Below are 25,114 nucleotides of genomic sequence, written 5' to 3'. Positions count from 1 at the left end.
ACGAAAAGTTTGGGCAAAAAAAAAATTTATTCTTCAATGAAATATCTCTCCAGTATAATTTTGCCAAGTGCTAATTTATTAAGAATAAAGTTTGCCACAAATTTACCAAAAAATCTCATTGTCATTTCGCCAGGGAGGATTAGGATAGTTCCCAAAGTGTTATAAGTTGGCTTATCCAAGAGTGCTGTCTAGTCTCCAAAGTTTTATAATACCGTTTTCTTATTCGTTAGATTAACAACCTTGGGGACTTTTTATTGTTTTGTGATTGTTTAGTTCATTAAGTTGAGTGTCTAAATGTTTCAACCACTAATTCTAAACTAAAGAAGGGGTAATTTTGTGAATCATCAATGGGAATAATTAATATATAAACATACATATATATACAGTGTTTTTTTTTATGAGAGCATTTTTGAAAGCAATTTTACCCTACTTATAGTTATCAGAATTTAATGATTAATGGCTTATTCTCTTCGTTTTTTATAACCATTAACAGAAAAGCAAAAAAATATTTCAGTTTTTATTTAAAAAGTACAGTAAATTCAAAATTTCAAAACATGGGTGTCAACATCTAAAATAGTTATTTCTCGCATCGTATTATAAACGGCTTTCCGCGGATATAGAAAGTACAATTATGAGATTAAAACTAGTTTTTTTAGCCCCGAGGTGCAGAAGGCACCGGCTAAAAAAACTGGGTTTAATCTTATGATTGTACATATCTATATTCGTAGAAAGCTGGATATAATACGATGCTAGACATAGTTTTTTCGTATGGATGAGAACCGGTTCCTATCCACCGGATTCAAATGAATACGAGAAATGGTTTTAGCGCATTTTTCTTATGCTCAAATCTTCTACCCTTTCCAAGAATGGAGGGAGTACATTGGGGGGCCAGTATTCCCTCCCTGGTTGAGATATGGCCTTCAAATTTCAAAATGTTCTAGTACATGTCACAAGTAGTATCTATATAAATTTTTAGCTCAATATCTCAACTTTGAAGCGTTTTGCAGCCATTCTTGCAAAGGTAGATTATAAGAAAAATGCACTAAAACCATTTTTAGATGTTGACACCTAAGTTTTAAATTTTTTAATTTACTGTACTTTTTGAATAAAAACTGAAATATTTTTTGCTTTTCTATTAAAGGTTATAAAAAAGAAGAGAATAAGCCATTAATCATTAAATTCTAATAACTATAAGTAAGGTAAAATTGCTTTCAAAAAAGTTCTCATAAAAAAACACACTGTATATATGTATATATATCATTTTATCGACAATCGTCTTATCCCTGTAGATCTCTGATTATCAGAGCATTTTTGAAATATTTGCTGCTTATTTTTTGGCTGCCTTTGGCAAAATAATTTTTTTTCATAAAAAATGTATACAAAATTATCGTATTAATTTGGTAAATATATCATTGCACTTGAATTATTTTTAAGTCACTAACGGCTAATCCCATAGATGACCCTAGGAGTACTTTAATGAATAGATGTGGTGGAGAGGGGGGGGAGGGGGAAGGTTAAGAATTTAAGGGAAGTGATACCTTCCGGGGGCTGAAAGTGTTAGTCCCCTCCCCAAAATGAAAACTTTTCCTGCGAGTAAAATAAGCTTCAATGTAAAGGAGAAGCATATCGGTTCAGTTGATACTGATAAACATCCTGTTACTTTAATGTAAATATTAGTTTAAGGATAGTCTGTATAATCTCAGGGATAAAGGAAACATTAGGCAATTTTTACAATAGTCTCCAAAGTTTTATAATGAAGTTTTCTTATTCGTTGGCTCAAAACTTTGGAGACTTTTGTCATATTTTGGTTGTAGTGTTGCAATTTTGTGTATCGTTATTAGGGATGGATAAAAATTTATCGGCCATTGTCTTATTCCTTTAGATCCTTGGTATAATCAACTGAATAACAGTTCCAACAACAAAAATTAAGATATTGCTTCGCTTTTTATGGACAAATATCCTGTTATTTTATTATAAGGAAAAAAAATAAACTATCTTAAAATCATCTCAGTACTCAGCGGTTAGCAAGATCCTACGGTATAGACAGACAGACATACATCATATCGGTTTAGCAGCAAACGAGATCCTTTGCTACAGACAAAAAAAAACTTTGTATATCGACTAGCGGCTACGCCCCCAGCATCTATTGGCTCTGTATTCAAAGGGGAATGAATAAAAGCCTAAAGCCTTCCCAGGACTTAAAATAGAATAGCCTAAAACCATCCCTCGACTTAAAATAAAATAGCCTAAAGCCATTACAAGACAAATATTAAGCTTACCTGAAATAGAAAGCCCAATCTGTTTAGTAGTTATTGAGATCTTAAGTTTCAGAACAGAAAGCCTTACTAACGTGGACAAACACAGGATATTTCGGACAAATGTCGGAGTGGACATTATATAAGTAAAACGCAGAAGTGTCTATAATATCTTAAAAATTAGGTTTCAACAACATTTGTTTAGTTATTTCTACACAGGTTAGGTTAGGTTAAGATATAAATATACAAATAAGCCCCCTGCAGGGGTTAGGCATATAAAAAAACCTATTTGACAGTTGTAAACAATGTGAGAAAAAAATATGTTTTAGTTTAATGAAATGTTCTATCTGTTTCAAACCTTTGCCTTTCGATAGAACTTACCTACTTTGGAAAACTGTTAGACTGATTTTAAAATTTCAGTCTGTGAGAAAAGATATTCAAGATTTTTTTTTGTTTTGAAAGATTTTTATCTTATAAATAAAATAAAAGACACTCCTGCGTTTTACATAAGCAATGTCCACTCCGACGATTGTCCCATTCCTAGGTTTGTCCACTCCAACGTTTGTTTATGTTTTACTACTTTATATAATAGGATAATATGTATTCTTCTTTTATATTTCTCTTTTCTTATTCACTTGCAGCTGCGCTCTTTTTAATGTAAGGAGGCAGAAAAATAGCCTAAACCAATTAGGGGCTTAAATCTGAAAATGAAAAAGCAAAAAACCATCCCATGACCTATGTGAAGCTTCCCTTAAATGGAGAATTTAGTCAGTTTATGAAATTTTTAAGCTTCAGACCAAAAAAAATACTTTTTTTGTTAAAAGAGAGACTTTTCTACAATTAGGGCTAGTCCTTTCGTCATTGCTCTTCTCATTAAGTTAAGCATGTGGTTTTCTCTGCTATTGTTAAAGATAGACTGTTGAGATTTTTAGTGAATATTCCCATGACATATGTATATCCAGTCTATAAATTATTTTGTCTGTCTCTCAATTATGCTTCAAAAGACTTAGGTTTCGTGATAATCTTTGAGTAATAGCATATTCTCTTAAAGTCTGCTCTATAACTTACTTTGTCTGTTTGTCCATTATATGATCCTTATTCAATATTCTATTTAACTAAAAAATTTCATTCTCTTAGTTTATTTTTTTTCTTTATTTCATTATGTTATTATATTATTTATATTTATTTTATTAATTCATTATATTTTCATTATAATTTTCCTTTTTAAATGCGAAACTTTTCTATAGTAAGGATTGGTTTGTCCGTACGTCCAAACGGTTAGACGACATTTTCTTTAATTTAGACATGTTATAAATATCCTATCGATTTCAAACTTTGCAGAATGATTTCTATAACAGTTGGGTACAATACTATATTCATTACTAGAAAGTATGTACGTCCATTTTTTTGTATAATATCATTGTCCCATTCATCTGGGTTTTGGAGTAATGTTTCTTAGGACAACAAGGTTTAGTATTATAATCAAATACTAAAAATAAAATTATGCCCTTTTACTATATTCTATACTAGCAGATTCGCCCCTAGCCTCAGGGGCTTTGCCCCAAGAGGTGATAAAATTTTTTTTTGGCGAAATTCGTAATAGGACCAAGAAAATCTTCAGCAAAAAAAAAAATGGGGGGGGATTTTTTTGTTTTTGGGGGGGTTGGGGGTATCCCACCCCCCAAGAAAATAGCCTAAAACCACCACAGGACCAGTAGGTATATTCCCTGAATAGTAGAATATAATCGGTCCAGTGGTTACCGAGATCTTAAGGGACTGACAGACGGACAGACAGACGGACAGACAGACGGACAGACAGACGGACAGACAGACAGACGGATGGACAGACATCATTCTACTTTGTATTATAGATTTACGCTAATTTTAACAAAATTTATGTTTGACCTCCTGATTTTAGAGCTTTGCTTTTGTGAATGTTGTTATCCTTGTTATCTTGCTTTTTTTTCCTTTTTCATAACCTATTATATAAAGTAGTAATCTTTTTTTTGTCTGTAGAAAAGCTAACCGCTGAACCTATATGGTTCTCCTTTACAGTGAAGCTTCTTTTAAGTTCATAGAGGGTTTATAATTATTTCGAGGGAGGGTATCTCCACCCTCCCAGAAAATTCACCCCAAGAAAAATATTACCCCATCCCCTCAAAAAATCTTTTTAACTTTTTAAAAGCAAAGCTTTTCTATATTAAGGATCAGTCCGTACGTCCGTAACGGTTAGCTATTTTCGTTAATTTAGGCATGTGATTCCTGTAGTAGAAAGGTACGATTTAGAAAGTCTATAATCATTATCAGAATATCCATACGTCCATTTTAAGCATACTAATTATTAACTTACAACAAATTTTTATGTATCAAAATTATCCGATTAATCTGATTTCTGGGATACTGATTCCTAGGACAACAAAATAGAATGTTATAAGCGAATCATATCTATAATCAAGTCCAAAAAATGTGAGTACGTCCTTAAGCATTTTCCTGCATGTTAGCAATTTCTCAATAAATTTACTTACAATTTTGTTTCGAATTTTAAATTTATGTTCTGACTATTCAGTTCTGACACTCTACATTATTAATGTTCATTAAAGGACGCCTGCAAGAAATAACACGCTTTAACTGCTAAAAGACTGCCACAAGAAGACCCAATACCCCAAATTATAAGCCTTCAGCTTCAATAACAAAAAAGTTCTAGGCATTTCAAAATAGCATTTTATGTACAATGGAATTTTTGAAAGATTTCCAATGCTCATAAAAGAAAAAACAATATTAAATTACGTTGCCTAGACATAAAATTATAACCTTATCTTTGTCAGAAACTTAGATTGCCTGTAACTGATTACATTTTTACAATAAAAACACCACATTTAATAGTCAAAATCTATGAAAAAAAATCGATTTAAATTGCATTTTTAAACGAAAATCATAGCGGAAACAAAGGGGTAAACTAATACAAGCTTAGCTGTGATTGGTTGTTAAGCTGATTCAGCCTTCTGATTGGCTACAGTACATTCGGTACAACGCAAGTAAAACTTATTTTTTTTTTATGATTTTGACTATAAAAATGGGTATTTTTATTGTAAAAATATAATTAGTTACTGGAAACCTAAATTTATGACAAAAATAAGCTTATAATTTTGTTTCTAGGCCACGTAGTTTAATTTTAAAGTTTTCAACATGAGCATTGCAATTCTTTCAAAATTTCCATTGTACATAAAATGTCATTTTAAAATGCCTAGAACTTTTTTGTTATAGAAGCTGAAGGCTTCAAATTTGGGGTATTTGGTCTACTTGTGGCAGTCTTTCAGCAGTTAAAGCGTGGTATTTCTTGCAGGCTTCCTTTAAACTTTTTTCTACCGTTTCAGAGCTTTGCTTTTATAAATGTTGTCATCCTTGTCATCCTTTTAAAACTTAAATTTAAAACTGTAGAGGGTCACATTCCTTCCTTACCTTAATGCCCTACCTTCTATAATGAAGGGGCAATACAATTACAGAGGCTGTACAGGAGCCATAAAGGGCCTATGTTATATAAATTAAGGTAAGGGGCGATGAAGAGGCTATGAAGGGGCTATGTTATATAAATTAAGGTAAGAGGCTATTAAGGGGCGATGGAGAGGCTATGTAGGAGCTTTGTTATATAGATTAAGGTAAGGGGCTATTAAGGGGCGATGGAGATGCTTTGTAGGGCCTATGTTATATAAATTAAGGTAAGAGGCTATTAAGGGGCGATGGAGAGGCTATGTAGGGGCTATGTTATATAAATTAGGGTAAGGGGCTATTTAGGGGCGATGGAGAGGCTATGTAGGGGCTATGTTATATATATTAAGGTAAGGATTATATAAATTAAGGTAAGAGGCTATTAAGGGGCGATGGAGAGGCTATGTAGGGGCTATGCTATATAAATTAAGGTAAGGGGCTATTAAGGGGCGATTGAGAGGCTATGTAGGGGCTATGTTACATAATTAAGGTAAGGGGCTATTAAGGGGCGATGGAGAGGCTATGTAGAGGCTATGTTATATAAATTAAGGTAAGGGGCTATTAAGGGGCGATGGAGAGGCTATGTAGGGGCTATGTTATATAAATTAAGGTAAGGAGCTATTAAGGGGCGATGGAGAGGCTATGTAGGGGCTATGTTATATAAATTAGGGTAAGGGGCTATTCAGGGGCGATGGAGAGGCTATGTAGGGGCTATGTTATATATATTAAGGTAAGGATTATATAAATTAAGGTAAGAGGCTATTAAGGGGCGATGGAGAGGCTATGTAGGGGCTATGTTATATAAATTAGGGTAAGGGGCTATTTAGGGGCGATGGAGAGGCTATGTAGGGGCTATGTTATATATATTAAGGTAAGGATTATATAAATTAAGGTAAGAGGCTATTAAGGGGCGATGGAGAGGCTATGTAGGGGCTATGCTATATAAATTAAGGTAAGGGGCTATTAAGGGGCGATTGAGAGGCTATGTAGGGGCTATGTTACATAATTAAGGTAAGGGGCTATTAAGGGGCGATGGAGAGGCTATGTAGAGGCTATGTTATATAAATTAAGGTAAGGGGCTATTAAGGGGCGATGGAGAGGCTATGTAGGGGCTATGTTATATAAATTAAGGTAAGGAGCTATTAAGGGGCGATGGAGAGGCTATGTAGGGGCTATGTTATATAAATTAGGGTAAGGGGCTATTCAGGGGCGATGGAGAGGCTATGTAGGGGCTATGTTATATATATTAAGGTAAGGATTATATAAATTAAGGTAAGAGGCTATTAAGGGGCGATGGAGAGGCTATGTAGGGGCTATGCTATATAAATTAAGGTAAGGGGCTATTAAGGGGCGATGGAGAGGCTATGTAGGGCTATGTTATATAAATTAAGGTAAGGGGCTATTAAGGGGCGATGGAGAGGCTATGTAGAGGCTATGTTATATAAATTAAGGTAAGGGGCTATTAAGGGGCGATGGAGAGGCTATGTAGGGGCTATGTTATATAAATTAGGGTAAGGGGCTATTTAGGGGCGATGGAGAGGCTATGTAGGGGCTATGTTATATATATTAAGGTAAGGATTATATAAATTAAGGTAAGAGGCTATTAAGGGGCGATGGAGAGGCTATGTAGGGGCTATGCTATATAAATTAAGGTAAGGGGCTATTAAGGGGCGATGGAGAGGCTATGTAGGGCTATGTTATATAAATTAAGGTAAGGGGCTATTAAGGGGCGATGGAGAGGCTATGTAGGGGCTATGTTATATAAATTAAGGTAAGGAGCTATTAAGGGGCGATGGAGAGGCTATGTAGGGGCTATGTTATATAAATTAGGGTAAGGGGCTATTTAGGGGCGATGGAGAGGCTATGTAGGGGCTATGTTACATAATTAAGGTAAGAGGCTATTATGGGGCGATGGAGAGGCTATGTAGGAGCTTTGTTATATAGATTAAGGTAAGGGGCTATTAAGGGGCGATGGAGAGGCTTTGTAGGGGCTATGTTATATAGATTAGGGTAAGGGGCTATTAAGGGGCGATGGAGAGGCTATATAGGGGCTATGTTATATAAATTAAGGTAAGAGGCTATTAAGGGGCGATTGAGAGGCTATGTAGGGGCTATGTTACATAATTAAGGTAAGGGGCTATTAAGGGGCGATGGAGAGGCTATATAGGAGCTTTGTTATATAGATTTAGGTAAGGGGCTATTAAGGGGCGATGGAGAGGCTATGTAGGGGCAATGTTATATAATTAAATTAAGTGGCTATTAAGGGGCGATAGAGAGGCCATATAGGAGCTTTGTTATATAAATTAAGGTAAGGGGCTATTAAGGGGCGATGGAGGAGCGATGTAGGGGCCATCAAGTTGCAATGTAATATAAATTTGGAGAAGGAGCGATGAAGGGGCGATGTAGGAGCAATGAAGGAGCGATGTAGGAGCGATGTAGGGGCCATCACAGTACAATTTAATATAAATTTGAAGAAGGAGCGATGAAGGGGCGATGTAGGAGCGATGGAGGGGCGATGTAGGGGCTATGTTATATAAATTAAGGTAAGGGGCGATGGAGAGGCTATGTAGGGGCTATGTTATATAAATTAGGGTAAGGGGCTATTCAGGGGCGATGGAGAGGCTATGTAGGGGCTATGTTATATATATTAAGGTAAGGATTATATAAATTAAGGTAAGAGGCTATTAAGGGGCGATGGAGAGGCTATGTAGGGGCTATGCTATATAAATTAAGGTAAGGGGCTATTAAGGGGCGATGGAGAGGCTATGTAGGGCTATGTTATATAAATTAAGGTAAGGGGCTATTAAGGGGCGATGGAGAGGCTATGTAGGGGCTATGTTATATAAATTAAGGTAAGGAGCTATTAAGGGGCGATGGAGAGGCTATGTAGGGGCTATGTTATATAAATTAGGGTAAGGGGCTATTTAGGGGCGATGGAGAGGCTATGTAGGGGCTATGTTACATAATTAAGGTAAGAGGCTATTATGGGGCGATGGAGAGGCTATGTAGGAGCTTTGTTATATAGATTAAGGTAAGGGGCTATTAAGGGGCGATGGAGAGGCTTTGTAGGGGCTATGTTATATAGATTAGGGTAAGGGGCTATTAAGGGGCGATGGAGAGGCTATATAGGGGCTATGTTATATAAATTAAGGTAAGAGGCTATTAAGGGGCGATTGAGAGGCTATGTAGGGGCTATGTTACATAATTAAGGTAAGGGGCTATTAAGGGGCGATGGAGAGGCTATATAGGAGCTTTGTTATATAAATTTAGGTAAGGGGCTATTAAGGGGCGATGGAGAGGCTATGTAGGGGCAATGTTATATAATTAAATTAAGTGGCTATTAAGGGGCGATAGAGAGGCCATATAGGAGCTTTGTTATATAAATTAAGGTAAGGGGCTATTAAGGGGCGATGGAGGAGCGATGTAGGGGCCATCAAGTTGCAATGTAATATAAATTTGGAGAAGGAGCGATGAAGGGGCGATGTAGGAGCGATGAAGGAGCGATGGAGGAGCGATGGAGGAGCTATGTAGGAGCGATGTAGGGGCCATCAAGTTGCAATGTAATATAAATTTGGAGAAGGAGCGATGAAGGGGCGATGTAGGAGCAATGAAGGAGCGATGTAGGAGCGATGTAGGGGCCATCACAGTACAATTTAATATAAATTTGAAGAAGGAGCGATGAAGGGGCGATGTAGGAGCGATGGAGGGGCGATGTAGGGGCTATGTTATATAAATTAAGGTAAGGGGCGATGGAGAGGCTATGTAGGGGCTATGTTATATAAATTAAGGTAAGGGGCGATGGAGAGGCTATGTAGGGGCTATGTTATATAAATTAAGGTAATGGGCTTTTAAGGGGCGATGGAGAGGCTATGTAGGAGCTATGTTATATAAATTAAGGTAAGGGACTATTAAGGGGCAATGGAGAGGCTATGTAGGAGCTTTGTTATATAAATAAAGGTAAGGGGCTATTAGGGGCGATGGAGAGGCTATGTAGGGGCTTTGTTATATAAATTAAGATAAGGGGCTATTAAGGGGCGATGGAGAGGCTATGTAGGGGCTATGTTATAAAAATTAAGGTAAGGAGCTATTAAGGGGCGATGGAGAGGCTATGTAGGGGCTTTTTTATATAAATTAAGGTAAGGGGCTATTAAGGGGCGATGGGGCGATGGAGGAGCGATGGAGGAGAGATGTAGGGGCCATCAAAGTACAATGTAATATAAATTTGTGGAAGGAGCGATGAAGGGGCGATGTAGGAGCGATGGAGGAGCGATGGAGGAGCGATGTAGCAGCGATGTAGGGGCCATCAAGTTGCAATGTTATATAAATTTGGAGAAGGAGCGATGAAGGGGCGATGGAGGAGCGATGTAGGAGCGATGTAGGGGCCATCAAGTTGCAATGTAATATAAATTTGGAGAAGGGGCGATGTAGGAGCGATGAAGGAGCGATGTAGGAGCGATGTAGGGGCCATCACAGTACAATGTAATATAAATTTGAAGAAGGAGCGATGAAGGGGCGATGTAGGAGCGATGGAGGGGCGATGTAGGGGCCATCAAAGTACAATGTAATATAAATTTGAAGAAGGAGCGATGAAGGGGTGATGTAGGAGCGATGGAGGGGCGATGTAGGGGCCATCAAAGTACAATGTAATATAAATTTGGAGAAGGAGCGATGGAGGAGCGATGAAGGGGCGATGTAGGAGCGATGTAGGGGCCATCAAGGGACTAAGATATATATAATAGTGAAGGGGCCATGAAGAGGCGATATTTAATTAAATAGCCCCTTGGGATAAGAGGACATATCATCTCCTCTTTAGAAGGGGCGATAAAGGAGCGATAAAGGATCATTTAATCGCCTCTTAGGGCAAGGGGCTATTAAATCGCTCCTTTCAAGGAGTCATAACATCGCCTCTTGTTATAAGGGGCTATTAAATCGCTCCTTTCAAGGAGCCATTACATCGCCCCATGTCATAAGAGGCGATCAATTAAAATCATCGCCCCATATGGAGCGATGTCATGGAAAGGACTATACCCGAAAGTTTTTTTCTTTTTCATTCTTATCTTTTAAAGAATGTTGAACTTAATAAAGTTATATCCATAGCAACTCGTTTTATTGATGTTCTAAAATTTATTTATCTTTTAATCCTTTATTTTTTCAAAACTTCCATGTGTTAAATATTTCTATTGTAGCATCCCCTACTCTTATCATAGATCAAACACTGACTGACTAATAATTAAAAATACTGAAAAATAACAAGTACAAGTACCTGCCAATGAGGGTGGCTGGATAAATATCTCCATATCCAACAGTTGACATGGTCACAATCATACAGTAAACACATTCGAAATATGTCAAACTCTAAATTTACATCTTTCAAGATTTTTTTGGCATAAATGGTTTCAATTTTTAACAAATGACAAATAGTGTGATCTCAAATAGGGAGAGAGAGGACAATGGGTTATTTATTACACTAGTCTTCAAAGTTTTAGAATATTTTTTTCTTATTTGTTGGCTTAACAACTTCAGGTACTTTTATTGAATTTTAATTGGTCGTTTCTTTAAGTCAAGTATCCACACGTTTTAGCCTCTAAATGTAATCAACAGAAGTGGTTTTTGTGTGGCATCATTGGTGATGTACATCAATTTATTGGACATTGTCTTATCCCTAATGATTCCCTAGATCTTAAATGCCCCACTGCTTTTTTATTCTTAAATCTTAGATTCCTGATTATTATTAAAAAGAGGGGGGTCTCCATAATTCTCAATGAGATGAACAAAACCAGCCGCAGTCAGCCACATTGACATAAACATGGCCACCAATTGAAGTAATCTAAACAAAACAAATCTATAGGTTTTTCATAAAAAAAATGAAATCAAAGGAAACAATTTATAAACATCGTTTTAAAAGCGAACCTTTTCTATAATTAGGGTCGATCCGTACGTCCGTCCGTCCTTTGTAACGCTTAGCTTTTGCCGTTATTTAGGCAGTTTAGAATTGTCCTATCGATTTCAAACTTTGCATGATGATTCCTATAGTAGATAGGTATGATTTAGAAAGAGTAACAACTCTATAATCATAACCAGAATGTCCGTACGTTCATCTTAAACATGTTGATTTTTAAAAGCAATTGTTTATGTGATATAATCATCCCATTGATCTGATTTTTGGAGTACTGATTCCTATTACAATAAGGCACAATATTATAAGCGAAGCATCTCTATAATCAAGTCCTAAAAATTCAGTATGTCCTTAAACAGATTCTGTATTTAAGAAGTTTTACAACAAATTTACGTATAATTTTGTCAAAACTTATATATTTATATTTTGTATATTCAGTTCTGACACTCTACATCTGTCATACCATTTCAGAACTTCGCTTTTATGGATGTTGTCATCCTTGTTTTAATATTATTGTTACTAACCTAATTGATCTTGCTGTTTCCAAGATGTTCAGGTATTGCAGGATTTCTGGAAAACTGTTCAATCTCAAAATTCTTAAACATCTAGAAAAGACAATCCATATTAAAAAATTCTTAATAAGAATAACAATTCATTGTTTCTATCATTAATCTTACTTAGAAGCACATCATAGTGAATTATATTTAAAATATTTTAGTTTAAAAGTTTGTAAAACCAGGTACTGATTCAAAAATATCTTAATGATTGAATTAAACAAAATATAAAGTACCTTAAACCTATCCAGACCCTACCAAGGATGATAGAAACAAATGAGGGCGGCACAGTGAAGAAATCAATCAGTGAATTCAGTTGGAACATGAAGACAAGCTTGTCGTTGGCAGCTATAAATCTCATGAAGAAATAGGCCATAAACAGCACGTTCAGACTCATATCCAACTAGAAAAATGATAATTCTCATCGGCTAAGCCACTCTACAATTTACACATGTCGAGATAAGTTCAGTATTTTAGCTTGTTTCAGTCTATCTTACAATTTTTATTAACCTCAAATGAATTTAAAGGCAATATTATTATTATTTAATTTTTTTTCTATATTTTTTCAGAAAATAAATCACCATAGTCCTTGTTTTGATTTTAAAAAAACGCCTTTCAAATAGTTGTTCCTTGTCCCTTACCTTCATTGATAGGGGAAAATCTAGGAGACATTTTTCAACAAGTCCACTTTGAGCATCAAAAAAGTATACAAGTTGTGATAGGATACTTATTATGAAAACTATTACATTTAACAGCTTTCCTGCCTAAAAATAAAAAAAAATTATAACATTTTATTCCTTATATTATATTCCATTTTCAATTTATGTATTTTAAATTTTGTTTTTCATTAAAATTGATTAATATTTTGATTATAAAAATAATTTAAAAACTTGTTTTATTTGTTTAAAAGAAGTTGTATCAACTTTTTTTTTTATAGCTAGCCGGTTCTTTTAGTAAGTAGTAGATGTAAATGAATTCTATGAAAAAATTTACATCTACTACTTACTAAAAGAACCGGCTAGCTATAAAAAAAAGTTGATACACCTTCTTTACAATAAAAGAAGAACAAAAGTCAGATAATTTTTTACTTGAGCGAAATAAACAAAAGTAATGAAAAATATTAAGTTTTATTAAAAAGAAACAAATATAATTATTTAATTTCTTTCCAAATCTGAAAAATTATCCCTTAGAATACCTAGTTCATCCAGTGATATACTATTAAGAGATAATACCTGCCAAAATAATCATTAATTTACCTTTGTTTGTCCACTGAGCAGTTCTCCTGCCCATTCTTTTGCTTCATTTATAAACCCGCTATGAGAATCTTCCTGAATATATTATTAGAGGTAAATTGATTCAGAGATAAGGGATGATTCATATGAAGAAAAACTATTTTACCCCAACTTTCACCAGTCAAATTTAACAGTTTTTCTTGAATATTGCGAAAAGGTAGCATAAAGTTTAGGCAAAAGTATATTCAATAGAGTAAACCCATAGAGGGGACAGAGGTTAAATAACTGTATGTTCCCACCCTGTGGACCCTGTGCCGTCTTTCCATTGGGTCCTGAATATAAGAATAGCATCGGGAATATTAACACGTCCAAGTTGCTACTAAAGAGCAGAAAACAATTTGTTAACAGACGAAAATGGTCCACTCTGAATGTTGGAAATTGTCTGGGTTATACATCAATAATTATAGATCTATTCTTACTACGATGAATTTAACATTATACCTTATTCCCTGGTATCATACATTGTATTAATCTGACCAGGATGACCGTAACAATTCCGGATAAACATGTCACAAGGCTTGATAGCAGAAAGCACCAGTATTTTCTGAAAAAAAAACTGACGATAGTACAATTCTTTGTTTTGATGGTTGTACTTCGTTTGCTTATTGTAACTTTGTAATACCTATGGGGATGGTTGACAACAAAGTTAGAAATGACCTTTATCATAGGTTCAACTTCCAAACTATTGCAGACAAACAACTTTGTGTTGTCTGTAAAGTCCTTGCTGTTTATGTAAATGCTTTGCGCCTTTGGTGGGCTAAGACATTCCTCCTAATTTTACTTTAAATGTTTGACATAGGTAGAATTTTAACGTGTTTAATGATGACACAGGGCGAGATATAAAACCATCAACTTTCCGACGACAATGCTATAGTCGGGGATTGCTAGCTCTTCATGTATACCTGTCTTCTGGTGCAAACTCTCCGATGGTGCAGTCAAGACCAGGAGGAGTGTCAGAGAAATTCAAAGACATTTCATCTGGAATATCAAGATTGATTTGTAAAGACTTTTATACAAATTAACTTAAATAATTTAAACCCTTTTAAATATTGTTGAGAACCATTAAACATAACATAGAAGCAATTATTAAGCAAGCTATGACGAACCTTAAATCATAATTCTATTTCTTTTATTTTTTAAGTTTATAAGTTAATATCTTATTTATTTGATCATAGATCATTGGAAGAATTTACTTTATTGATAAAACAGAAACATACTAAAGGACATAAATTGAATTATATAGTTTTACACTGTGGTTATCAACTTTATTCAGAAAAGGTAGTAAAAGTTTCCAAACGGTATTAAAATTTCTAGGCTAACTTTCTTTATTTCCAACAAGAAATGTATGTATATTTACATACATGATTTAAAACCAAAATATTACGTGACTTTTAAAGTCTCACTTAGTTGGGCATATAATAAATATCTATTTTCCTTCAAATCAACTAATCTAAAGTAACAAGAATGTTTGTATCTGTTATAAAAATAAAATTATTATTTGCCTGATATGGTTCTCCTTTACAGTGAACATATTAAACGTGCAGAAAAAAAACTAAAAAGAGAAATCACCACTATTTTTAATTTAAAAATAAAATGTTAAGTTGAGGCTCGAGTATCCCCATTCCAAATGTCATTCAAGGCCTAAATGAGCATAGCTTCTATTTTATTACAATAGTAGACCCTTATTCTAAGGACCTAAATTAACAAGACTGTACCTATCTGCCTATTGCTAACAAAATTGCTAGTAAGCCATTTACGAAAGGATTTAGGATAACGAGATAGTTTATATCTGCCTAACTGTTTTCAAAGTTGGTAGTAGGCCATTATTCAAAGGGTCATTTAGAAGAAACTATTTCTCACAAATACAGTAAAGATGAAATAATAAGGTGTTCCTTTAATACAACCGTAAGTATTAACTATACTGTATATTCAATGTTTAAATTTTCAGTAAGTTGATTAGTAATATGGTAGAAACTAGTTGAGTTTATTTAAAAACAAACTAAAAAAAAATCTTATTTAGAAATATTGTATAATTTTATTTACAATGAATTGAATTAAAATATAAAATCTTATTAAAAAGTTATGCATTATGTAATTTTTTTTTTTTTTAAAAGGCTAAAATATAAGCAATTGAAAAAAAAACAGGGGAAAATTAAATAAAAGGTAAAAGTAGGAGGAATATATACACAAAACATCCAAGTTACTTTTTATACAACAGTTTTGATAATTATGCATTATTAAAATGATAATAAGAGTTTTGTGTGGCAGGCATGCTTTTATTTTATTTTTCTAAAGGGTGGTAATTAGGTTTTATGTTTAGAAAAAAAAGGCCTTCAAATACAGTCCGGCTGTTTCGGATATAACTAGAAATACACAAACACAGACAACGTAGCCCTTTTTTAACAAAGTGTTATGTAGTTTTAAGCTTTACAAATACTTAAGAGAAAAAGAATATTACAACTAAATCTTTTATTGCACTTTTATAATGTTTTTATTATGATAAATTGTGGGCGACCACTGACAAACAAATTAAGGTCACAGTTCCAGGCTTTAACATAAATATATAAAAAAAAATATTTTTATAACATTGTGGCCACACTTGTAGATGGTATGCTTTTACTTCCTCATAAATATTTCATGTACAAAGCTAAAAACACTTCATTTTATTACAACAGCACAAACTGCTATACTTTCATTTACACCCGGATATATATACATATATATATGTATATAAATAGCTTCTTTTTGTTTGTATAAACACTTCAATAATGTATAAATATGCGTAATTGTATTCACACTCAGAGAAATAAACATATAGAGAGATTATGTGTTGAACAGAGTTGTGAGAACTTACTGAAATATCGTGACAAAAATGAAATGGTAAAATATCAAAATATCGATATCTCTCTCTTTATCTATCTATCTATCTATCCTCCATAGCCTCTCTCTATTTTTCTCTTTAATAGTGTGTCGGTGTCTCTTTATTTCTACCTTAGGAGATAAGCAATTCTATAAATTGATTTGACCGTTAGTATTTTTTTAATAATGTACAAAAAAATGAGATTTTCATACAGCATGGATAATTAGGTAAAGGATATAGAATATACGTGGATATTAGGACAAGAGAAAAATTGTCATCGATTTAGGTTGCTAACATGGACATCCTGTATTGGTCAGTTCGTTCATTCAGAAAGAGAGGAGGGGAGAAGATTAGTTAAAGGGGTTGGATAGTGGAGGTAATTATCTTAGCCAGCTACAAGTTTTACTCTACAAGAGCACATTATAATAATGGTCTAAGATCCAAGTGACAATAAATCCTTTGATTTTGTGAAAGTCCGAGCTTATTGATAAAACATCAACTTTTAAATTGATAGATTTGTTGAACATACATGTTTATCGATTATTGTGTGTCAATATCGATCAATACACAACATAAACAATTATCATCTTCTTAAAAAGTATCTTCAATGTCATTGTTCCCATGTAATAAAAACTATTTCATCTTTAAAAAAGTAAATTTTCACAAACTTTTGGATTTTATTTACTTTGTTCTCTAACATTTAAGTAGAACATTTCTCTGTTCCGTATTTTTTTCTCCGTCCGTCAACTAAAGTTTTAAATTTAGCTTATTCTCTTTTTTATAGCTTAAAATATTTTTAAACTTACCAAAATTGAGGTATAATTTCTTTTCCATTGAGTATTCGTCAAACTTAAGATTGTACATATTATGCAAAATGAATGATTATTTATGTCAAATTAAGCTTCAAACCAACCTGTAATATCAGGAAGGGGAGGGAATTTGGACTGTAAATATATTTTACTAAAGTTTTAAACATAATATAGCTTTAGCTTGCTAAGTTTCGAAAAATTTGAACATCAATTCATCGTTTAATGTCCCATGCAGTGATATTTTATTTTTTTCGACAAAAAACTTTCAATTAAGGGGGTCTTAGAGAGTTTTTTGTAAAATGCAATTGATAAGGCCAAGTTTCGTCAGTTATTTGTTACTTTTTTCTATATCTTTTTTAAAAACATTAAAAGAATTGTATCTTTAGTAAAATTACACTAATATTAATTGAAACTCTAAATCCAATTGTTTCCTGATTGGTCTAAGGTGTCAAATATATACAATGTAGAAGATTAGAAATAAGATTACAGACAGATCTTAGTATCCAATAACATGCCTAATCATACCAATTATCAACTTCAATATTCTCAAATATATTCAAATACATTCATAAAAATACTAAACATTGGTTTCGTATTATATTAAGAAGTAAAAGAAATGATTGAAGCTTAAGATTAAAAAAAATATTTACCTGATTAAGGTCTCTTTTTAAGAGAAGATTCACATAGGTCCCAGGTTGGTTTTAGGTTATTCTATTTTTAGATTTAATCATATTGGTAGGGTTTTAGGCTGATTTACTCTTCCCTCCTTAATACAGAGCCCCTAGATGCTAGGTGAGGATCCGTTAGCTTTTTAATAACTAAGTCCCCTTATCAATTCAATTAAGATATAATAATGCATAAGAAATAAATCAATTCTTTAAGTTATCAAATTCTTTGATAGTAATATAAGAAAAAATACACGAGACAGATATTTACATACATTTATTTGAGTAACATCTTTTAAGTCTTCTTAATTCTTAATTATTGATTTTTTTCTTTAAATAGTTGCACCTTTATATATCACAACCTTGTTAAATCCTTCCTTCTGAAATCATATATGAAATCTGAATTCTATATACTTATTTCTGGATTAGACATTTGGTTTATGAAAAACTTGACCCGAGGCAAAGAAACTTATATGAAATAAGCATTCAATATTTATTCTAAATCAAATTATGAATACTTACATTATAAGATTTTTTTTTAATTTTAAGAAGTTTTACGGCTTTTTTAGTAAAATAAAAACACTAAGATTTAAAATCACACAATAGGATAAACGAACATTCACAATTTAAAGTGTCAGCACTTAATAAGCAAAATATCAAATAAAATTCTAAATAAAATCATATGTAAATTTCTTGCAAAATTGACTGTTTAAGAATATACTTACGTATTATGATTTGATTATAGAGAAACTTTCTTGTATTATTGTACCTTATTGTACAAGGAACCATTATTTAAAAAATCAGATAAATAGCATATGTGTATCCTATAAAAAAAATTACCAAAAAAGATTATAAACTACCCTTCCCCAATCGCTAATCATTGAATGTAAACTTAACATTCAATATTTTTAGCGGTTATTATAAATTATAATGAATGCTCTAAAAAGATAAATTAAAGATTAATAATATATACTTCATTCCGTTATTTATTTGTTCAAAACCCTTTTACAAAGAAAATATATAAAGATAGATAGGGTATAAAGCATGTAATCATAACTGGTCTACATTATATTTTAACCCATTAATTTGATTCAAATCTCTGTAGCTTCTTGCTAAGTTCAGTTCAGACTTTTTTCTCCCATCTCTTTGAGAGTAAGAGATAGTTAGTAGGCCAAATCTTGAATTCATAATTGCTTAAACTTACATTCAAATATGTAATAATAAATAGCCTTTGATTATAAAACTATGTTTTATTGTACTTGTAATCACTAAAGCATTAGTTAAGATAATAGAACAACTCTATTAAAAGAAAATTGTGTGTCATAAGAGCTAAATCAACTTGTTTAATAAATTGACATATAGACTTTTTTATAAGAGTTGCTTTGCTTTTATTATCATTACTTAATATGAGATGATTGATAAATTAACTATACATTTACCTATATAAGTGCATAAAATTAACTAATACGAGAGGTCCCTTCAAAGGTACAAATGATATTAAAAGGAAAATGTTTGGTATTTTGTTTTAAAGGGTTGGGGAAATAGTAATTTTGATGCTTGATAAAATCTTCAACAAGTAGAGACAAGTACAGGGGGTAAAAGACGGGTGTGGATACAATCTTACAAGGATTTTTTACTAAATAATTTTGTGGAGAAATGAATGACCAATAAACGACCATTAAACATCTTAGATACAATTTTTTAATATGTTAGCCAATACCAAAACTAGAATAATTTAAAATTTGTAATAGATTGTAAGAAACTATAATTGTTTATATTAGATGAGACCCTTTATGTCAACTAGTTTAAATTTGTTTAAGGGTAAGGAGAATCCAAGTTTTGCCAATATTTGAACAGGGAAAAAAATATTTTGCGTTATTTAAGCCACACATGTGTATTAAAGTGTTTATCTGCAAAGACTTAAGATCTATGTAATTGGTTGTGTGGAAATTCAAGAATATAAAGGATTGTTCCCTATTAAAATTGAATATTTGCTTTACATCAATGTTTCTTGGATAGAATGAGGGGGGAGTGTTTTTCTTGGTAATCTGTAAAAAAAACCTCAAAAAACTCAAAAAATTTGTAGTTTAACGTGGGAGGGTTACTTTCCAAAACCTGTAAAACTCATCAAACAAAAGCATGAGGGTAATCCATCCCACCCTCACCTAGAAATTTTTCACCTATTTTTTTTTGCTAGCCATTCCCTACCCCATTAAGATTTGTTTCCTATATTTTTGATTCATCTATATTATTCCTGGTTTAAAAATCCTTTATATATCCTAAGGTGCTCTGATTGTAATCTATCTCTATTTTAGGTGTTGAATATTTTATACGTCTGAGATTTTTAGTAGATCAGCTAATCTACAAGTAGAGGTTTGTCCGTCATTCCGAACTACTGAGATTGAAAGTGAAGAAGAATTTAAGATTTTAATCCAAGACACACATAAGCACAAACGCTTTCTACAGAAATAATGAAATATTTTATACAATGAGTTTTACTATTGCTTATTGACTAATTATTAATTGAGCTATTATATGAATTAGTTAAATGCTATACTACTCCATAACAATTACAAGGAATCTCTGCGCTATTTTTAGAAAATGAAATCATTATCCTTGTTAGAACAAGGATAACAACATTAATCATTAGAGTAGTTATATCTCTTGATAATGTTTCTTTTAGAATGATTGAGACATTTCAAGCATATAGAAAAGAAATTTATAAATATAATTTATTTGATAGTTTTATAGTTTCTTAAAATTGGATTAATAATAAAAATCTAAGTACAAATATTTTTTCAGACAGGCTAACATGATGTAAACTTATAGAGCAGCTACCCTCCTAATAATCCCATGCAATTTTAGCTGTCAGAATTCATTTTCATTTATAATGTTGCCTTAAACTCAAGCAATGCCTTATACACTTTTGATGCTAAAGTTTGGAAAATGATTATTTAAAATTGTGTAAAAAAAACTAGAACTATTATATCACATTATTAGAGCAAAAATTTTGTTTGAAAGCAGCATCTAAATGTTTAATTTTAATTCACAATATATATAGATATTAGCGGCTAGGTCCCTAGATGCCTATTGACAATATTATGAATAGTAACACCCAACTGACAACCAATTCTTTAATGTACGACCATTGTCTTGTGGTCCTACATGGTATTACATTGCATCTGTTTAATGGCCAAGGCCCTCTTACTATTATCATCAGGATTCGAACCCGAAACCACAATTACAATTAAAAGCGCAGTTTAAGATTAAAACTTTTTAGTGATTTGTGTGATCCTGTAGATAACTAACTATAATATATAGTAAAAACTAAATCTAAAAACACAAATTCTTATTATAAAACAATAAGCCATTTTTAAAAGTATTAGTTGCTTCGCCCTTACCCTCTAAGTAAGAAAAGGAAAATAGTTGAAAACCAACCAAAGACATTTATGAAGCTTCCTAGAGATTACAACCAATTCTGACCACCCTATCCCAAGATCTTTCACTTCAGTCAAAAAACACCACTTTATATATAGGATATATTAGTTAGAATAACTTAAAGAACATACCATGCGTGTTAAATTATTTAGTAGAGAAACAACCAAAAGGATTTTAAAGTACCATTAAATAGAAGACGATATACTAGAATATATGTATTGACAGCTAAAATCATTAATTCAACATTCATATTTAACTTTAGATACATTTTAATTTAATTATGATCATTGACTTGCTATGCTTACGTACTTCGGAAGTGTTAAGTGTAACAAAATATTAGGAGCTCATTTCGAGAGAGATTGTTCATTCCTTTGACAATAGAGAATTTAAAGATTGACAACCTTATATAGATAAATATCTTAATGAATATACAAATGATATTTAAAACTAATTTGATATCAATATATTTAAAAATCTGTCCCATAGTAATTTTTGCACAGTTCTTTATGAAACAAATAATAAACGGTAAAAATAAATAACAAAAGACTAATTTAAAATAAACTTTTTATGAAATGGTCAACAAAAGTTTAACATACCTATTCATCTTTTTATACCCTTACTAAGATAACGTTTACACAAACCCACAGTTTCATCATCAAATTGTAAGGCATATTGTCATCTGCTATCATGCACTATTATCTGATTTACATATTAAACTTTGCATCATATTTTTTATACTTTTTAAAGCAAAATAATTACTTACTGAAGTGTAAGATTACGCGGCCAAGTGTCATTCAGCTAACTTTACAAAGTGCGCATTGTAATGATTTGCACCTGCTTTGGGCCAAGGATTTCTCTAACTCTAATCATTAGTGTCATTCATCTGACATAGCAGCAGAACAATTTTCGTTATGACTTGGTTTAAATCCTATATTCGAACCCATCACTTACAAGACAATGACGTGTTACATTACAGTGCGTTTAAATTACTCATCGACTGCTTTGAGTACTAAAAAATGAAAAAAATCTAAAAAGATTCTTAGTTTTGAACAAACGTTTATATAATTTTTTACAGATATCCATATTCCCCCCTATGGCTGGTAAACAATAAAAGTTAATTAGTCCCTGAACACTTTCTATGCTCATATTTGAACATTAATAACCATATAATTTCATTATGCAAAGAATCCCCTTAAGTTTAAGTTAGACCACCCTCTTCCCTTTTCTATTAAATTATCTTATTTTTTTTCTATATTTCTATCTGTCTGTCTCACAATAAAAATTGTATAGAGTGGAACCTATAGGTAAAGATAGAGGTCTTAATTTTTTTTTCTCGAAGATTCCTAATACCTTTTGGCATTCAGTAACTTATTTACTTTACTTATTGCAATATCATGCTTTAAAAACGGGAAATCTGAACTGTTATTCATGACAAATTTCTGTACTTTCTTGTGAAGATTTTTAAAACAACGTACTTGTCTGTATAACTAATCTTGAATTAGTAATTTTTACGTATTAACTAAATATGGAAGGTGTCATTCTTGTTATAGAATATGATGTTCTAGTTTTGTTAGATTGACATGCATGGAAACTATAGGGGTTCTTTAGAGTCAGAGTCCTGCAGGGCTTAGATAGAAGATAGGTAAACGAGACTAGGTTAACAAAGGAAATTGTAATGCTCAAATTCATATTTTGACATTTTTTATTTGAAGGGGTTGAATGCTTTGGACGTGTAACCAAGAAAGGGATTTTTCTGAATATGCGTTTTTGTTCTTAGCACTTTTGTTTAGAGATGCATGTTAATTTAGGAATAAACAAAAAGTTATTTAGATTAAAGTCATATAAATACAAAAGCAAAGATGATATAAAAATATTACCCGTAAAATGATGTTCATTTCAGTGTTTCAAATCTAAGGTTTTCAGGGGGATGGGAAATTGTACTTGTTCCCAAAGATATATAGACAAGTTCTCTTATTTGTTAAAAAAAATCTTGATTTGTTAGTTTTAACGTCTCCAAACTGATTAACCAATTATTTTTATTTTCAGAAAGAGAGTTTTGTTTATCATCAGTGGGTATTTGTTTACAAGTGAATGTTACATTTATCTAATTCTATTTTAAAAAAAGAGACTCTATTAAATCACAAATAATAAGTATTTAAAGAATATTATAATCTACATATAGCTATAAGATAATACTTTGTTGTCAAAGGAATCAACATACCAAAAATCAGATCAATCGGATGATTTAAATACATAAAAATTAGTTGTTAAAAAAGTAATTAAATTAACATGTTTAAAATGGACGTACGGACATTCTGGTAATGATAATAGAGTTGCTACGCTTTCTAAATCGAACCTAATTACTACAGGAATCACCATGCAAAGTTTGAAATCGATAGGACAATTCTAACATGCCCAAATTAATGAAAAAAACTATCCGTTACGGACGGACCGACCCTAATTATAGAAATACTTCGCTTTTAATAAGTATTACAAATCTATAGCTATGATTATATGACACTATGTTAAGTCTATAGCTGCGCTACTCATCAACAAAAGTAGCCCTGCCTATAACTCAATTAGTATGCTGTCAACTAACTATTTTATAATTTGTCTTAATTTAAAATTTTGAAGGGCAACACACTTATATACATATAGTATACACACGTCTTTATGAATGAATAACTATTTCAGTATGGCAACTATTAAATCGTTCAGCACTGGTCAGTTTATGCAAGAAATTATCAAAAATAATTATGATGAAAAATGTTATTTACTAAGTATATTTGCGATAACTTTTATTTAATGAATTCTTCCAATTTTTAACCTGTACAAAACGGCCTACTTATTTGCTTCAAGATCCATGTCAGATCTATATAGGAAATAAATGTCTATAAACGAGCTCAAGTTTTCCAAGGACTATTCGTTGAAAACTCATAGTGCTCCAATAATCCATAATAAACTCTCATTGCCCAGAACGATAAGACCCATTATTTTACTTTATTAAAAACAAATTCATTTTTTTCATTTCATGTTGCTATTTACATTAAAATGAAGTATTTAATTTCTAATCATAAAAAAGAAAATTTATGATATAATAAATTTAAGAAAACTCTGTTTTAAAAGAATTCGATTGTGGCGACACTTTGTGTGTTCAAATATTGAACTAAAATTGTAATCATATAATAAACCCTTTGGTGATGGTAATGTAAAGAAAAAAATATAATTTAAAAGATCTTTTTAAGATCATTTAAATTATTAAATATTTACTTCCGTTTAAATAGTAATGCCGGGTGAGGAAAATAGATTTATTGAGAAATATATATGCATATAGAAAACTAGCCAATAGGGAGATAGTTATATCGAGCCAACTCTAGTTGATTTTATAAAAGATAACTTTGATATATAAGTAACTTTCTTTTGGTGGTTTTTCCTTTATACTTTCCTTTTATGTATTATATTTCATTTTTAAAGTCTATCATTTTATTCATAGTGCAATATTTAAGTACTGATAGATTCCTTGTTCATTATTAACTAGCTTATATAATCGCCATACTAGTAACCATCACATAATGAAATGAATTAGCTAATATCCTTGGTTTTAATAAGAATTATAATCAAGAGTTGATTTGATTAAATAGCCCCTAACCTAACCTATACCAATATTTCATAGATTTATTATAATTTGTTTAATAGGTGCCTCTATCAATATATTTATAATTTTAAAGGTCAAAATAAATAAAATATCTTTCTATCAAGTCATTTATACATCTGAAGTTTAAAGAGCATACCATTTAATGCAAAGGCAAGATTTTATTATATTTCATCTTGCATTGTATCATTAGGACAAAGAAGCAGA

The 25,114-nt window shown here is 32.0% G+C and overlaps 1 protein-coding gene across 1 annotated transcript in view; it reads right to left on the bottom strand.

Moving 5' to 3' along the window:
- LOC145314896 (calcium-activated potassium channel slowpoke-like) overlaps positions 1-14,457 on the bottom strand; it is a 28,860-nt gene extending 14,403 nt beyond the window's left edge. The window contains exons 1-8 of the mRNA XM_080154973.1: positions 14,386-14,457; positions 13,925-14,027; positions 13,448-13,519; positions 12,833-12,955; positions 12,428-12,594; positions 12,162-12,242; positions 11,460-11,568; positions 11,005-11,093 (exon numbers count right to left, since the gene is read on the bottom strand). Of these exons, the coding sequence (XP_080011099.1) occupies positions 11,005-11,093; positions 11,460-11,568; positions 12,162-12,242; positions 12,428-12,594; positions 12,833-12,955; positions 13,448-13,519; positions 13,925-14,027; positions 14,386-14,456 (815 nt within the window). The 5' untranslated portion in view covers position 14,457. The remainder of the gene's footprint in view (positions 1-11,004; positions 11,094-11,459; positions 11,569-12,161; positions 12,243-12,427; positions 12,595-12,832; positions 12,956-13,447; positions 13,520-13,924; positions 14,028-14,385) is intronic.
- Positions 14,458-25,114: the final 10,657 nt, after the last annotated feature.

The sequence above is a fragment of the Acartia tonsa genome, chromosome 3 (genome assembly GCF_053477335.1).
Source record: "Acartia tonsa isolate MP-2025a chromosome 3, ASM5347733v1, whole genome shotgun sequence".
NCBI lineage: Eukaryota > Metazoa > Arthropoda > Copepoda > Calanoida > Acartiidae > Acartia > Acartia tonsa.
This window is presented reverse-complemented; position numbering and strand designations above follow the sequence as displayed.